General features: G+C 35.4%; 1 protein-coding gene across 1 annotated transcript in view; it reads left to right on the forward strand.

Annotated features, from left to right (window-relative positions):
• The window catches only part of EIF5B (eukaryotic translation initiation factor 5B), a 71,583-nt gene that overhangs the window by 14,165 nt on the left and 40,971 nt on the right, over positions 1–16,447 (forward strand). The window contains exons 2-3 of the mRNA XM_012546151.3: positions 15,349–15,474; positions 16,327–16,411. Coding sequence (XP_012401605.1) covers positions 15,349–15,474; positions 16,327–16,411 — 211 coding nt within the window. The remainder of the gene's footprint in view (positions 1–15,348; positions 15,475–16,326; positions 16,412–16,447) is intronic.

Consider the following 16,447-nt stretch of genomic DNA (forward strand, 5'->3'; position numbering starts at 1 on the left):
AAGATGTGCTTAAAAGACAATACAACATCTTCAGCTTTTTATTGCAGTCTCAAGTCAAAGCTAACTTTGTTAGGGCATAGATTGAAGCTACATCCTTATGAGAGAGGTCTTCACTCAGTTTGTTGAGGTCTAGATTTGGGGTAGCTAAATGAGATTAGGGTTTAGTTGAGGTCTAGTGGCAAGTTTGGGGTACAGGGAGTCAAACGGCTCCCCTGCAACCTCCTTGGATTCGGCGCAAGAATGTGGCGGTAAATGAGGTCTAGTAGCTGCGAGAGTCCCCAATAAAAGCATTTATTAGCCCGAGAGCTAGATTGATAAAAGAGGTTTATTATTGAGTTTAGAAGTAGGAGATAGGTGAAGGTAGAGATAAGGAGGACACCGGACAGAGAGTCCAGTGGACAGAGGGTCCTCACATGGCTAGCATGTTTGGAATCTCTTCAAAGAGGGGTTCCCAGTGGGGCCCATTTATAATAGGAGACTTGGCTCAAGGGGCTTTTGGGTGTAGCCCCAAAGTTGGCTCAGATCCGGATGGGGCTGGGACAGGTCTGGATCTTCTATTGGAATTCAAAGGGACCAGAAGTTGTGAATCAAAGGGTAATTACATTAACTAGGGGGGTTTGGGAATCAAAGATAGGAGTCTTTCTCACATCATGTTTATCCTATTTTGTCCCTCCTTTTTATTTATTAACCTTTCAAGACCTCACACATGCTTGATAACCTTTCCTCAACCATCTTGTTCTCAGTTTCTAATCCCTCTGGGTCCACTGATTTGTCTTTTTTTCTCTACTGGGGTCCATCTGGACCCATCCCCCCCCCCCCCCCCCCCCCACACACACACACACACAACCCCCAGGTTGTCCAATCTTTCCTCTGTGGAAATCATAGTCGTGTTCCTGAAGTTAAATTTTCCTTATAAAACCTATTTGTGAGCCATCCCATGGCTGCTAGCTTCCTTTGGGTCAGCTCACCACAGTATTCTGCCTTATGGTGTCTTTTCCCTTTTCCCTTCGTTTTTTTGTGTGTGTTTGTTGGAATGTGGTAGTTAAAAAACTTTGCTTATCTAAAAACTAGTACTTCTTTTCTCTAGCTAAATGCTATTTGCATAAATCCAATTATATACAAAACAGGAATTTTAAAATTCCCAAAGAGCCAGATTCCTTTGCAATTCTGACTGAAACAGAAGACAAAACACAGACTAAATAAATCAATCCTCTTCTGGTTCTCTGCCTCATTTTGGAGAACAGTGAGTAACTACTCCTTTAGCAGTGAAGACGCCTTTGAATTTATACCCAGTGGAAGGGAGGAGGAGGAAGATTGACAATTTCTCAGAGTGTTTTTATAGCCAGCTACCTTCCATTGTTCCTTTCCCAAGGTTCACAATATCTTATCCTTTTTGATGGAGGACTCACTTGATCTTACTAAAGGAAAATGAAAGAATCCTTACAGACTTGAACCGTTTAAGAGTTTTCCAATATCAAAGACTTTGATTGGGATTGGAAGAATTTAAGTGATTAGAGTCATCCAAGCAGTTTACCAATTCTTGGCAAAGAGAAAAGGCCTCATAATCTCTTCAGTTTCCCCCCTCACATCCCCCTAGTTGCTTGCCCTACCTGGGTTGTGTGCAACTTAACTGACTAATTTCACTTTTCTCAGATGACTGCTCCTGAGTCAAATTAATCTTCTATCTTCATTAGTCCATTTCCGTTATTGCTTTCTTCCAGTGTCTTTTCTGGAATTAATCCAATGGGGTGGAAGTTCTCAAACTGAGTCCAAGAACCACCAGAGAACTCTCACAAGGGGGTCTGCTCAAGGATTTAGTATGAAAGAGACCCCTAACAAACAGGAAATATCTGAGGTTGGGAAGGCACTCCAAAAAGTTGGGGTCACAGACCTGTGTTGAGGTGTTTCAAAAGAATTTGCAGGCTTGAACCCATATCCAAGTCAAGGGGCAAAGTTTATTGTAATTGTAATGCCAATTTAACTGAGCTAAGTTCCAAAAAGATTTAGTAAAGAATCGGGAGCAAGAAGACAAATTTATCCAGTTCATATCATTGATATCTAGAGGTAGAACTGAGTGAGGAGTGGTCTCAGGAATTTGCTTATCACTAACCAGCAGACCTAGCCAGAAGATTTAAGAATCATTAACAGACAAGATTGGTAGAACAATAGCATACTTATAGCATACTGAGTTAGAGAGTCTCAGGGTCATTAATATATCTTTCCTAAAATTTAAGGGAAAAAATATTAGTATATTCCTAGGCCAGAAGACTTACAGTCATCGACAGAACAATAGCATTCTTGGATCAGAGGGCCTTGGGATGACAGATTCCAAAGCTAGAAGATGTGGACAGATTATTAGAACAAAAGCCCCCTAAGGTCAGAGGTCCTTAAAATTATTGCTGTCTCTCCTGGAAGGGTGTGTGGGGGTGTGTGTGTGTGTGTGTGTGTGTGTGTGTGTGTGACATCAGAATGAGCCTACAAACCTGTGTAGAACATCTACCCTTATCCAAATTAAAATCACAGACTCTCAAGGTAAAAAGCAAAACAGAATTTATTACAATCTCCTGAGAAAAGGCAACTCCCAACAAAGTGTCAGTAGAGGAGTGCAAACTGCAAAACAAAAGATTCTATAGACTCTAATGCAGGAGCCCTTCCCTTCTCTCCCCCCCCCCCCTTTTTTTTTTCTCTATCTTGGGGAGTCCAGGCTTACACTTAAACATGTGAAATTTATCTCAGAAATAAGAGTACTAGTAAATAATAAAACTCTTTACCCATCAAGTACTTAAGTGCTGATTAAGAAGTGGGGGGAACAGGAGGGAAAAATGTTCATCCAAGGCCCAACACCTTCAGCTTTTTATAGCTCAACTTGCAATAGCAGTCTCAAGTCACAATTAGGGCACAGGTTGAGGTCCCATTCGTTAACCAAATCTTCATCTGTCAGCTAAACCATGTACATTTGTTCGTTAATATTAATCACAAAACAGTTCTCGGATGCAGGGTTCCCTGGTTATTTCAGAATTGTTGGTTTTGTGCAGATGAGCAGTTAGAGTTGGTGGTTGTCCTCTGTCAAAGTAGACCAGAATGACATCAGTATGTTGTACCATGTATAGTGTAACATGTTTCTTGACACTGTGACTTTGGAGCTACCACAGGTAGGCACAACTAGTCTATAGAAAAATTTGGAGTGGAGATACTTCTAAATTTGTGTATCATGTTTCTTTTGAGCAACTTCCATTCTGCTTTGTTCATAGAATATAGCACTTTTGATGCAGGCATGCTATGTATGCTGTGCTGTCTTGCTAGGGTCTCTTCTTATCTCACAATGGATTCCAGCTCTTCAGAAAGACCTTCAGAGTGTCCTTGTAATGCCTCTTCTTGACCACCCTGTGAGGGGTGTTTTCCATGTCTGAGGTCTCTATAGGGTAGTCTTTTAGGTACTCAAACCACATGACTACCCATGAGAGTTGCTAGCGTCCGAATACAAAACAACAGTCATTTTGCCCTGGACTTATGAATTCACTATGGATTATTTAGTGCATTTCACATGAACATCTTAGGTTTTACTTTACCTCTTTTAATCAGCAAAATTGTCAAAGTCTAAAAGGACATTCTTAAACTTAAATTATTTGCACTATTTTTTCAGCATTTAGCTTTTCTCAGAATATTTTCCTATTTTGTTTCACATTCTTCATTTTGAATTGTTTGAAAATTGAGACTTGCTGAACACTGCATAATTATGATGATAATACCTGTTCTCAAGAAATAAGAAAATATAGATAATGAATTGTGAAAACAAAAACAGTATTCATTTGATTCCAGTGAGAATGAGACCATCACTTAACTTTTCTCTACAGGTGACAATCTAAAAAGTGATGAGAATTGGAGTTTTCATTGGAACTTAGGTACCATACAAAAGATATGAGAATCACAATGTCTAAAGGTCCAGGGGACTGTAACAGCTAAATATTAAAATACTCTGATCTGATTTTATTACATCAAGAAAAACCCAGTTTGATTTTTATGTGTTTCTTTCTTTTTTTAATTTAATGAGTCAATGCTTAGTAGATTGCAAAAAAAAGTCACATGTTGAGTCAGTGAGTAAGGCTGTGCTAAATGATCCTTTACATTAGATGAATTCAAAAAGTTCATTGGTCTTAGTTCCCAGTTTAGTTCCCAGGAGTTCCATAAAAGTATACCATATAATTGATACCTACATATAATGTACCTTTGATTTCACTTGAAAACAAAGGAAGCAAAATTTATTTCAGCTCAAGTTTTGCTAACATTCTCACTGTGGAACTTTTATTGGAAATTGTTAGAAGGCATTTATTTGTGATGTATTTCATAGTCAGTAAGCAATTACTGCCTTGAAAGGCATGCCATACTTTGCCCTTTTAATGTTTGTTTTTTTTTTTTTTTTTTGTAACATGGGGAATGTGGAAATATTTTTTTACATGACTTCATGTATATTTGCTATTGCTTGCCTTTGCAATGAGTTGAAGAGTGTAGAAGAATTTGAAAATTGAAATTAAAAAAAAGGTTAAAAGAAAGGGGAAAGGCATGCTATGTTATTTATTCATTACATGTCAAACCAGACATATTTAGTCTAAAATTTTAGTTGGCACCAGATTCTTGGGGGGGAAAAAAGGTACTAATTGAACCAAATTTTTTCTTGGGAAAGACATAGCACCAATGCCAATGTACCTACTATGGTTTCAAAACTCAGAAAAACAGTGTTCAACAAAGACTATGATGTGTATAATGTGCAGTTATTTTGCATTCTTTGATCTTTTTTTTGAAATTTAAGCAAAAGTTCTGTAGAGTTGGGATTATTCTTCAGAAACCAGAGAATTTGGAAAAGTATTTTTCATAAATTGTAGAGAACTTGTGAAAGTAATGAAGACATAGGCCACTGCAGGAAATCCGATTTTGAAAGTGTAGAGTGACACTGATTTTTCATATCAGTTTGATAATTCAGATTCTGAGAATAACCCAAAGTAAAAGCCAGCTAGTAATCCTGTTTTATACAAGGAAAAAGATAAGAGGATGTTCTTCAGTAAAATAACAAGTTGTTACAACTCATTAAAAGCAGTAAGGAGGAAGTGGCCTATACGTGTTTTTTACAATATTCTAGATATGGCCCTCATTAACTGGATAAGATATAAATTTGTGATTTAGACAGCCCTTGAGAGTACTGTACATCCAGAAAGAGAATGAGAAGCTTGCTGGGCATCTGAATAGCAAATTAGAAAACATAGCAACTGTAGTTGAAGACTACTTACCTTAAAAAAAAAATACAACTTTAAGCGCCCTATTAAATTTATGGTGGTTATGGAATTATGGAAGTTCATAAACAGATGAGCATTAGATACAATAGACCTTTTATCTTTTTATTATAGATAGTAACCTAAAATAAGCATTCTGTTCTCCATAAGAACCTTGTAGAGGTTATTAATTTAAAATAATGCTTTTGGAAAACTTGGCAGTACCCCCATGCAGCATATTTTCAACAGTTCCATATTGCACAGTACCCTAAGGATCTTTTTGGTGGGGAAAGGAGGAGGGGCATAGGGGAAGCATATGTATGAGAGACAGAAAGACAGATTGATTATTGAATTTCCTAGACATTTAAACCAGCTAAATTTTAAAAATTCACATTGTACTAGTGTATCAGTTATATACTGTGAGAATGCTTTTTGGAAGCATGATTTTATATGTATGTGTTACTTATCCTGATGCCAATTGTAGCCCTTACATACTTTCTTTTCCTGTGATATTGCTGTTTTCTCTATGTGGGAGGCCTTTTTTCAGGTCTTCCCCCCTGCCGCAATATGTATAAACATTTAAGAGAAGGGAAAATAGTGATCAATCCCACTTAAATGTGATTTGTCCCCCAAGAAAACCAAAAAACTTTCCAAAAAACACTATGCCACAGTGAAGAGTTAGATTGTGAAGAATATTTTGAAATGTCTTCTTAGAAATGAATGAAAGACTTCCATTGTTTTGCAAAGAGAATCATTTGTTTTTGGTGATTTAAGTGAATAGAGGTGGAATAAGTTTTATTAAAGTTAGGTTTTATAGTCTTCCTAGATTATTTCCAGGACTTAACAGTATTTTGGCAACATTTTATTTTAGGCCATTCACTATGTGTGTGTTTTTTTTTTTTTTTTTAATTGTAATGCTGAAGAAACTGAGCAAGACAGAGATTAGAGACCAATTCAATAATTTATTAAATGGAGAGAAATACTGGGACCAGTTGATCCCAGGGCTAGACAAGACTATCATCTCAAAAAGTCTAGCCCCTAGTATCCTCTGGGCTAGGAGCCTTTTATGGAATAACAAGAACAATGACAGAATGGGGGGACCTAGGTGGGGATAATCTGATAGAGGGAGGTTACTGATATTCTGATGACATTAAGGAATGTCTATAAAACCTTTATCTCAACCATTAAGAGGGGACAGTCATAACCTAAGGCAGAATTACCAAATAGGACAATTGGAGGAACTGGTCACCCCATTAAAAGGGAACTTTGGCATAATATAATAACCTGATGAAGGTAGCATGAAGGAAGACATGGGCTGAAGCAATCACGAACTTCCTTCCTCCCTCCTTCCCTCTTTCCTGCTAAGGCAGTTGGGGTTAAATGACTTGCCCAGGGTCACACAGCTAAAAAGTATTAAGGTTTGAGGCCTGATTTGCTGGTACTGTATCCGCTGCACCACCTAGCTGCCCCTGATCTTTTATTTCTGAAGGTTGGTGATGTGGTTTGGACTTGACTCATTTGTATTTCATCTTCAATACCTGATAAAATTGATCAAAAAGACCTTTTTAAACAATTTTGGGCCATGTGTAAGAAATAAAAAACCATCTACATGAAAAGAACAAAGATTATAAATGTCTACAAAACATTCACTGACTTTTTAATTAGACCTCTAACTTAATCACCATTATAAATAATGCTTGATTTTAGTTTTGGATTAAGATTAGTTTCATTTAAAGAAAAGCTCCATTTATTCTTTTGCTTTCTAGTAGTGGATGGTTTTTTTCAAAGACTACATTGATAGAATCATGTAATTTTTATTTTTCATTAAAACTATCATGTTTAAATTGTAATATTGAACCAATTTTGTATTCCTGGTATAAACCAAACCTGGTCATAGTATATTTTTGTGCCATGTTGCTATAACCTGGTTTTGTTTGTATTTTACTTAAAATGTAAAAATTAAGGATATCAGTTTTTTTTCCTTCAGTACTTTAAAAGAATCAAGACTATCTTAGTTCCTTAAGAGAATCTTTGCAGCCTCCCTTCATTTTTCTCAGTGTGTATATTGGAATTAATTGCTTCTTAATTGTTTAGTAGGATTAAGTATGTCATCTTGTGGGCTTTCTTTCTTTGTGGTCTTTTCTTGGGATTTCATTTATGGCTTATTCACTTGCTAATGTAGGGTTATTTAGGTCCTGCATTTCTTGTTCTGTTAATCTGAATAGTTTATTTTTTAAAAGATTCATTGATTTCATGTAAACTGTCAGTTTTATTAGTATATAGTTGGGAGAAATAGCTCCTAGAGTTTGTTGTTGTTGTTAGTTATAAATTAGTCTTCATTTTTGATGATATAAATTAGTCTTCATTTTTGATGACAATCTGATAATTTTATTAATCTCCTTGATTTTCTATTTTGATGTTTAATTGAGCCTTTTAAAAGATTGTTGGTATTCTAGTATTTTTTAGTTGTTGGCCCATTTTATTGATCTTTCTTTGACTCTTTTATTGGAGATAAAAATTTTCCTTGAAAAACTGCTTTGACTTCATCCCTAAATTTTTGATATGTTGTCTCTTTTCATTGTCTTTGTGTCTATGAGTTCTATTATCTTTTGTTCTTCAGGTTTAAGATATTTAGTTTCCATTAGTCTTTGCTTCAAAGACCTTTGGTTAATGCGATGTATTTAACATTTTAGCTTTTCTGTATTTTTAATGTACTAGTATATTGCACTTTTTTTTTTTTTTTACCATATTGTGCATAGTGGAGAAATATTCCCATTTATTTTGTTTTTCTAGGGTTCTTTCATATCTAATTTTCTCAAAATTATTTAGCTTCATCATTTTCTTACTTTTTGATTAGATTTATCTAGGTACAGTAAATTGAGTTTCTTTACTATTACAGTTTTATTAGCTGTTTGTTTCCTCCTTTAAGAATTTAGATGCAGTGTTAATTTGGCGAATAGCTTTTTAGTACTGAAAATATTTCATTGTTTATAATGCCTTTTTTTTAAGCTAAGGTCTTTAATCTTAAAAAGGGCAAAGTCTCCCACTGCATCCAGTGCTACCTTCTGTTCTGATTTATATCTTGTCACTGTGCTGGTGATTTCTTCACTTAAAATCTAATTCAGTTACATGTCATGGCATTATTTCCCTGATGTCATGGTCCTCTTGGAGAAAGGAGAACCACAAATAGCAACTATATAGTGCTTTTTAGCAAAATATAGTTTTCCTTGCTTTTTCTTCTTAAATTAGATACAATCTTACTTTTGATTTACCCCAAATCATGGTTACTCCTCTTCCCTTTTATTTTTCCAGAGTTTTTTTTTTTTTATAATAACTTTTTATTGACAGAACCCATGCCAGGGTAATTTCTTTTACAACATTATCCCTTGCACTCACTTCTGTTCCGATTTCTCCCTCCCACCCTCCACCCCTTCCCCTAGATGGCAAGCAGTCCTATATATGTTGAATATGTCATAGTATATCCTTGATATAATGTATGTGTGCAGAACCAAACAGTTCTCTTGTTGCACAGGGAGAATTGGATTCAGAAGGTAAAAATAACCCGGAAGAAAAACAAAAGTGCAAACAGTTTACATTCATTTCCCAGTGTTTTTTCTTTGGGTGTAGCTGCTTCTGTCCATCATTGATCAATTGAAACTGAATTAGGTCTCTTTGTCAAAGAAACCCACTTCCATCAGAATACATCTTCATAAAGTATCGTTATTGATGCATATAATGATCTCTTTGTTCTGCTCATTTCACTTAGCATCAGTTCATGTAAGTCTCTTCAAGCTTCTCTGTATTCATCCTGCTGGTCATTTCTTACAGAACAATAATAATCCATAACATTCATATACCACAATTTACCCAGCCATTCTCCAATTGATGGGCATCCATTCATTTTCCAGTTTCTAGCCACCACAAACAGGACTGCCACAAACATTTTTGGCACATACAGGTCCCTTTCCCTTCTTTAAGATTTCTTTGGGGTATGAGCCCAGTAGAAAAACTGCTGGATCAAAGGGTATGTACAGTTTGATAACTTTTTGAGCATGGTTCCAAATTGCTCTCCAGAATGGCTGGATGTATTCACAACTCCACCAGTAATGCATCAGTATCTCAGTTTTCCCTCATCCCCTCCAACAATCTTCATTCGTTTCCTGTTTCTTAGCCAATCTGACAGGTGTGTAATGGTATCTCAGAGTTGTCTTAATTTGCATTTCTTTGATCAATAGTGATTTGGAACACCCTTTCATATATCATTTTGTTTTTAAAATAATTTTTTAGTTCCTTTAAAAAAAACAAACAACTAGCTCCTGTAGAAATTCTTGTAGGAATTTTATTCAGGCATCATTTTTCTTTGAGGCTTTGCTTGCAGATGTTTTTACTTACCTGTCACCATTAGAGTTCTTTATGTTGGTTTTCTTTTTGTTTTTGTTTGCTCACCAGCCTGCTTCTTGCAGGCTTTTGTTTGTAAATATTCTGGAGGGAATAGCTGGACAGTGGTCTTTATATCTTGGCTACTTTCACAGATTAGTCTTCAAGTACCTACAAGCTTTCATTCATAGCCTCTCAAAATGATAGTATCCAAGGCCTTCTGCTTACTCTGCTCTGTTGGTCTGAGCTCTTTTAAGTGACCCAGCTTTGGAACTTAGGGGTTGTTTCTGATTGGTTAAGTAGTAGACTGCTGTTGGACACATTTGTCCACTGGTAGGCTTTTGCAGGTTTCAGATGAATGAAGAGATGGCTCCTTTTGGTCCTTTGCTTGTTTCCCTAGGCTAGAGACTAGAAACAAGTACCTGCTATATAGTTCTGTAATGAGAGCCACACTTTTGCTTTTTGCATCTAAATTTGTTTCGTGTTTATTACATGGCTTAGGGCTTACTAGTGCCAGTTTCTTTTTGCCACTCTAACCATATATTATTCCTTCAGTTCTTCTGGAGCACAGAACTGCCAGATGATTAAACTAGATTTAAACTAGATAGAATCTTCCTGCCCTGCTGCCCAATCTCAGCTTTGACTTTTTAACAAGCTCAACCAATCTCCCTGTCTTATTCTTGGGTGAAAGAATAACTCACTTTAACTTTTTCTTTGGTTTTCCAATTAAAATTTGGAGTGGTGTTTTTCACGACACATTTTCTGTTCTACCTTTTCTATTTCAGAGGCAGAGTAGTATTTCTTAATGTGAATTGGTGTATATTTGTTTGACATGTATAGCCCCAAGTACCCAGGCTGTGTACTAGTAAGGCTTTAACTGATGCTGGGGAATGGCCATTCCCCTGTCCCTAGCCACTTACTTGCTTTGTGGTGCAGTTAACAATTAAGTTTGGGTCTTTGCTCTTCCTTCTTAATCAAGCCTTGGGCTTGATATTCAGATTTGTAAATCATCTGCATATATGAAGAGAAAGGGCCTAAGGAAGACCATTTAGGGAATACTCAAGGTTAGTGACATGATCTGAATGATGATTCAACAAAAGGAACCTGAAAAGTGACCAAATAGGGAGAAAACCAAGAGGGGGAGTGTTATAAAAACTGAGAGAAGAGAGAAAAGTCATGAGAAGAGAGAAAGATCACGAGGGGGAAAAAAAAAAGCGATTAGGCAATTAAGGAAAAGATCATTAGTATCTTTGGTAAAAAGCAGTTTCAGTTGAATTAGGTGAGAAGCCAGATTATAGAAGGTAAGTTAGAAGAGGGAAAATGAAGGCATTGAGTTAATAGACACCCTTTTCAAGGAATTTAGGAGAGATAGAAAAGAAATGTATAGAGTAATAGCTAGTGGGGCTTAAAAGATTAAAGAATTTTTTTCTCCCCAGATTTGGGGAAATCTTATGGGATTTCTTGTAAGCATTATGGAAGAAGCCAGTAGTAGATAGGGAAAAAATACAATCTGTTTGTTGAGGAAGTTTAGCAATTGCCAATAAATGGGGTCAATGGCCAAAAACCCCAGTTAGAGATGATTAGAATGCTTTATAGTCATTAGCAAAGATTGTAGAGCAAACTTTTGAACAACTTTGGCTTGGCTTCATATTGGCTCCGCATTTCATTGAGGTGGTTGTATAAATGTTACTTCCTTTCCATTGATAAAAGAGACCAGTTCTCAAGTTATGAGATTAGTCTGCAGTTAATGGATGTAAAATTGAAAATTGATTTTTAAAAGCTAGATTTATTTTTTAAATAATAGTAGCTTTTTATTTTTCAAAAAACATGCAAAGATAGTTTTCAATATCCACCATTACAAAACCTTGTGTTCCAAATTTTTCTTCTTACCCACCTCCCCTAGACAACAAATTATCCAATATAGGTTATACATGTGCAATTCTTAGCATATTTCTACATATATCATGATGCACAAGATATCAGATCAAAAGTGTCCAAAGATAAGGGAAAAAAACCCAAGTAAACCAATTTTGCCACTACAAAAAGGGCTGCTACATTTTTGCATCTGTGGGTTCTAAAAGCTAGATTTAAAAATATTCCCCTTCACTGTTCCTTATCCTTTCTACTTAACCCACCAACCACATTCTGAAGGAGTTCTGGAGGAGCAAAGTGAAGCTGATGAGTTTGCACATTCCATTCCATTAAATACACTTCACTTGCATGTCTATGGTATCAGCCTTATAGCTTTGTCGTCTTCAAGAACAATCTAAAACCCATTGGCCTCTAGTCTAGTAACTGCCATACTTTTTCTTTTGTCCTGTATTTAACATTTCTAAAGAAACTTTAAAAAAGATTTTTAAATTAAATTTTGTTTTCTTTTCCAAATTCTCTTTCTCCCCCATACATTAAAAAAAGAAAACTCATTACACGCATATACATATGTTTGTGTGTGAAAATAGACATGTAAAACAAATACCTGCGTTATCAATTTTCTCCTTCCCCCAAGCAAGAAAAAAGGTGGGTGACAAGAGAAAGAAAGAGAATTTGCTTCAGTCCGCACTAGAGCCCATCTGTTCTCTGGAAGCAGAAAGAATATTTCATCATGAAGCTTTTGTAATTGTTTCGTCATTTTGTTTTTCTGTTACTGAGTCTTTTAGAGTTGATTGTATTATTGCTGTTATAGTGTTAAATTGTTCCGATTCTGCTCACTTTACTTCACAAATCTTTCCAGCTTTTTCTGAAACTATCTCCATCTTTGTTTTCCAGCACAATAGCCTTCTGCCATATTCCTTTATTGTAACTTGTTTAGTCATTTCCAATTTATATGTATCTCAGTTTCTTATTCTTTGCTAACAAAAAAAAAACAAAACATCAAAACACTGCTATAAATCTTTTGTACATGGAATCTTGATTTGGTCTCTTCATAGTATAAACTTTCTCTGGCTCAAAAGACATAATGCAGTTTAATAGTTTTGGGGGCAAATTTACAGATTATTTCCTGGAATAGTTAGACTAGTTAATAGTTCCACCAGCAATTAGTATACCTCTTTTCCCTCATCCCTTGTAGCTCTTGTCATTTTTCCTTTTCTATCATCTTAGCCATTCCAGTGGGTGTGAGACACCCTCAATAGTTGTTTTAATTATTTTTCTAATTATTAGTGATTTAGAGCATTTTTATATTGTTGTTGATTTATGGAGTTCTGAAAATTGCCAGTTCATTTCATTTGAGCACTTATCAATTGGGAAATGACTTTTATTATAAATGAGGCTCAGATAAATCTCTGTTCCCCTTAGAAATGCCTTTTATTTGAGAAACCTGTTGCAGAGATCTCCCCCTTGTGTCCCAGTTTTCTGCTTCTCATTTTGACTGCATGAGTTTTGTTTGTACAAAGTTTTTTTGATTTTATGTAATCAAAATAACCATGCTATCTCCTGTGAATCTCTTTGGTTTGATCATGCATTCTTCTCCTAGTCATAGATGGATCTGAAAGATTTCTATCATGCTCTACTAATTTTCTTATATAAATCTTCATGTCTACATGTACTCTTTTTGAGCTTATCTTGTCCAACAGTTTGAGATATTGGTCTATGCCTTGTTTCTGCCAGACTGCTTTTCAGTTTTCCCAGCAGTTTTGTTCATATAGATCTTGAGGCAGTAACTGAGATCTGAAGAATTTATGAAACAAATGTGCTTATTTGATTCTATAGTACCAATTTGTTTTTACTATTACAGTTTCATAGTATAATTTAAAATTTGGTATTATTCATCCCCCAATTCTTTGAGCTAAACTGATCTAACTTATTGTGAAATTAAATTTGTTTCCATGCCTTGGCTTATTCATGCTAGACTTTATGCCTGTTATGCCTGATATTGTCTTTCTAGTAGAGATTATAGTGTCAAATTTTCATCCTATTCAAATCATGGTAACTATTATGTTTTATTCTTCAGACCATTTTTCTCCTTTCTTTTTCAGAATTCATTATTTGCCTCATCATCTTTCTCTTCTTACCAACTCCAGCCCTTTCTTATCCCTAACTTTAATTCATGTTGACATTCTGTCAAATCTCTAACAACTGAATACCTAAATTTCCTTAAAATCCCATGAAATGGATATCTTCATTTTAGCTTGAAAAAGCAGTGGTCATATCTTGAATCTCCGTATTATCCATATCTTAAATCTTAATCTTTTGACTTTCTGTCCTGCTGTTTGACCCTTCTACACTTGTCTTAGCCTCATCTCATCTCTAGTTACCCTGTTTTCATTTCATTTTCTTCCCTTTCTAATCCTGATCCTGAAATTAACCAGAAATTCCTGTTTTTTATCCCCTTTTCCCCATTTCTCTATATACCATAAAATTCTTCTTTGCTTTGTTCTATTATTGATAATTCTTGGTCAAATCTCAGCCTTCCATTACTCCCAGTAGCTACCTCTGTTCTTAAGTGATTGATGGTAAATGGAACTGGTGTAAATAAAACAATTCAGATGACTGCACTTTTTTTAATTCAACTTTAACATTTTAATACCATATCAAGGCAGGCATTTGAGTAAAAATGGGATAAAAATCTCTTATATTCCAAATCTTATTTTCTTCCCTCAGCCCTCACATATCTTTTTTCTGCCCTCTATCCCAATCCCTCAAACAAGCTAAGGACTTTGTTTCTTATTTTACTGAGAATCAGGACATTCAATATGATCTCCCTTCTTTCTTTTTGAACCCAAGTTCCTTGATAGCTTCTCCCTGCCCTTCTCCGTTCTCCCTCATTTATGGCAATGAGGCAACTTTTTCTTAGCACTTATGTATATTTACTCTTAATCCCATTCCTTTTTATTATTTCCAAAACATTCCCTTAATTATGAACTTCGATATCTGTGTTCTAACTTTAAACAAGTTTTCAGATTTTTTTTTTTTTTTAAGCCTTTTATTTTTCAAAATACATGCATGGATAATTCTGCAACATTAATCTTTACAAAATCTTGTGTTTCACTCCCTCCCTCCTTCTCTTTCTATCAGATTGTTTAAAAAGCCTTTGCTAATTCTAATATTCCTCATAACTGTTGTCCTGTACCTTTCTTTTGTCAGCCAAATTTCTTAAGCTATTTGTTCTTGCTGCTTTTGTTTCCTGCCTTTGTTTCATTCCCCAGCCCTTTGTGCTCTGATTTTTGACCTCAGTAATCAACAGAACAGTTCTCTAGTGACCAACTTAATATTTTTTATTTTTTGAAATTACATTTTTATTGATATCTTTTATTTCTCTGTTGCCCACTGTTCTTATGTTCCCTACCATATCTCCCTATTTTTGGCCCTGACTATATGTGCAGCTTTTGCAAAATTGTAGAACCTCCCAGAGGTTCCATTTTGCAGACTTAGCATTTGAGAACCCCAGGGTCCTTTGCACTTGATGAGTCATAATAGAACTTAACTCCTGTAAGGAAATAGGCCTGTCTAATAATTCTGCAGTTACTGTTCATTGTCAAGTTCATCCCTCCTTTTTCCTCCCCCCCATTTATTTTTAGTATTTCTTGGTATCATGCTAGTTAGTGTAGATTATTTTATTTTGGCATTTTATCTTGACTGTTTTAAGTTCTAACTTATTATTAAATTAAAAATTTCTCAGATGGAAGGAAATGTCTTATTAACATTTATATCCTCTTTTTTTTGTGTGTGTGTGTGTGTGTGTGTGTGTGTGTGTGTGTGTGTGTTAAAGTGCCAAGGATGATATTGATCTTGAAGCCTTGGCTGCAGAAATAGAGGGAGCTGGAGCTGCCAAGGAACAAGAACCTCAGAAATCAAAGGGTAAAAAGAAAAAGGATAAGAAGAAACAAGATTTTGAGTAAGCATATTATTTTATTATTTTTAGAATAATAGCTTTTTATGTTCAAAATACATGCAAAGATAGTTTTCAACATTCATCTTTGCAAAAACCTTGTGTTCAAAATTTTTTTCTCTCTCCCTTCCCTCACCCTCTCCCCTAGAGAGCAAGTAATATATGTTAAACATGTACAATTCTTCTAAACATATTTCCACAATTATCATGCTGCACAAGAAAAATCAGATCAAAAAGGAAAAAAATGAGAAAGAAAACAAAAAGCAAGCAAACAACAACAAAAAAGGTGAAAATACTATGTTGTGATCCACATTCAGTCCCCATAGCCCTCTGAATGCAGATGGCTCTCTCCATCACAAGACCATTGGAACTGGTCTGAATCTCCTCATTGTAGAAAAGAACCACGTCCGTCAGAATTGATCATCATATAATCTTGTTGCCATGTACAATGTTCACTTGGTTTTTACTCACTTCACTTAGTATCAGTTCATATAAGTCTTTCTGAACTTTCAGGACTTTCTGAAATCATCCTGCTGATCATTTCTTATATATATATATTTCTTATAGAACAGTAATATTCCATAGCAGTCATATGCCATAATTTGTTCAGCCATTCCCCAAATGATGGGTATCCACTCAGTTTCCAGTTCCTTGCCACTCCAAAAAGGATTGTTACAAACATTTTTGCACATGTGGGTCCTTTTCCCTTTTTTATGATCTCTTTGGATTACAGGCCCAGTAGAGACACTGCTGGATCAAAGGGTATAAGCATGTTATTTAAAATAATAATAATTTCTGCTGTGTTTATATTTGATTCACTTACTAATCTGTCTTCTTAAAATTTGTTTTGGTTTCTAGTGAGGATGATATCCTGAAAGAGCTTGAAGAGTTGTCTTTAGAAGCACAGGGAGTCAAAATTGACCGAGAAACTACTACAGTAAAGGTGAAAGACTTGTCTTCTTCTTGCGTAGTGAATTAC

This window comes from Sarcophilus harrisii, chromosome 3 (assembly GCF_902635505.1).
Source record: "Sarcophilus harrisii chromosome 3, mSarHar1.11, whole genome shotgun sequence".
Classification (NCBI taxonomy): domain Eukaryota; kingdom Metazoa; phylum Chordata; class Mammalia; order Dasyuromorphia; family Dasyuridae; genus Sarcophilus; species Sarcophilus harrisii.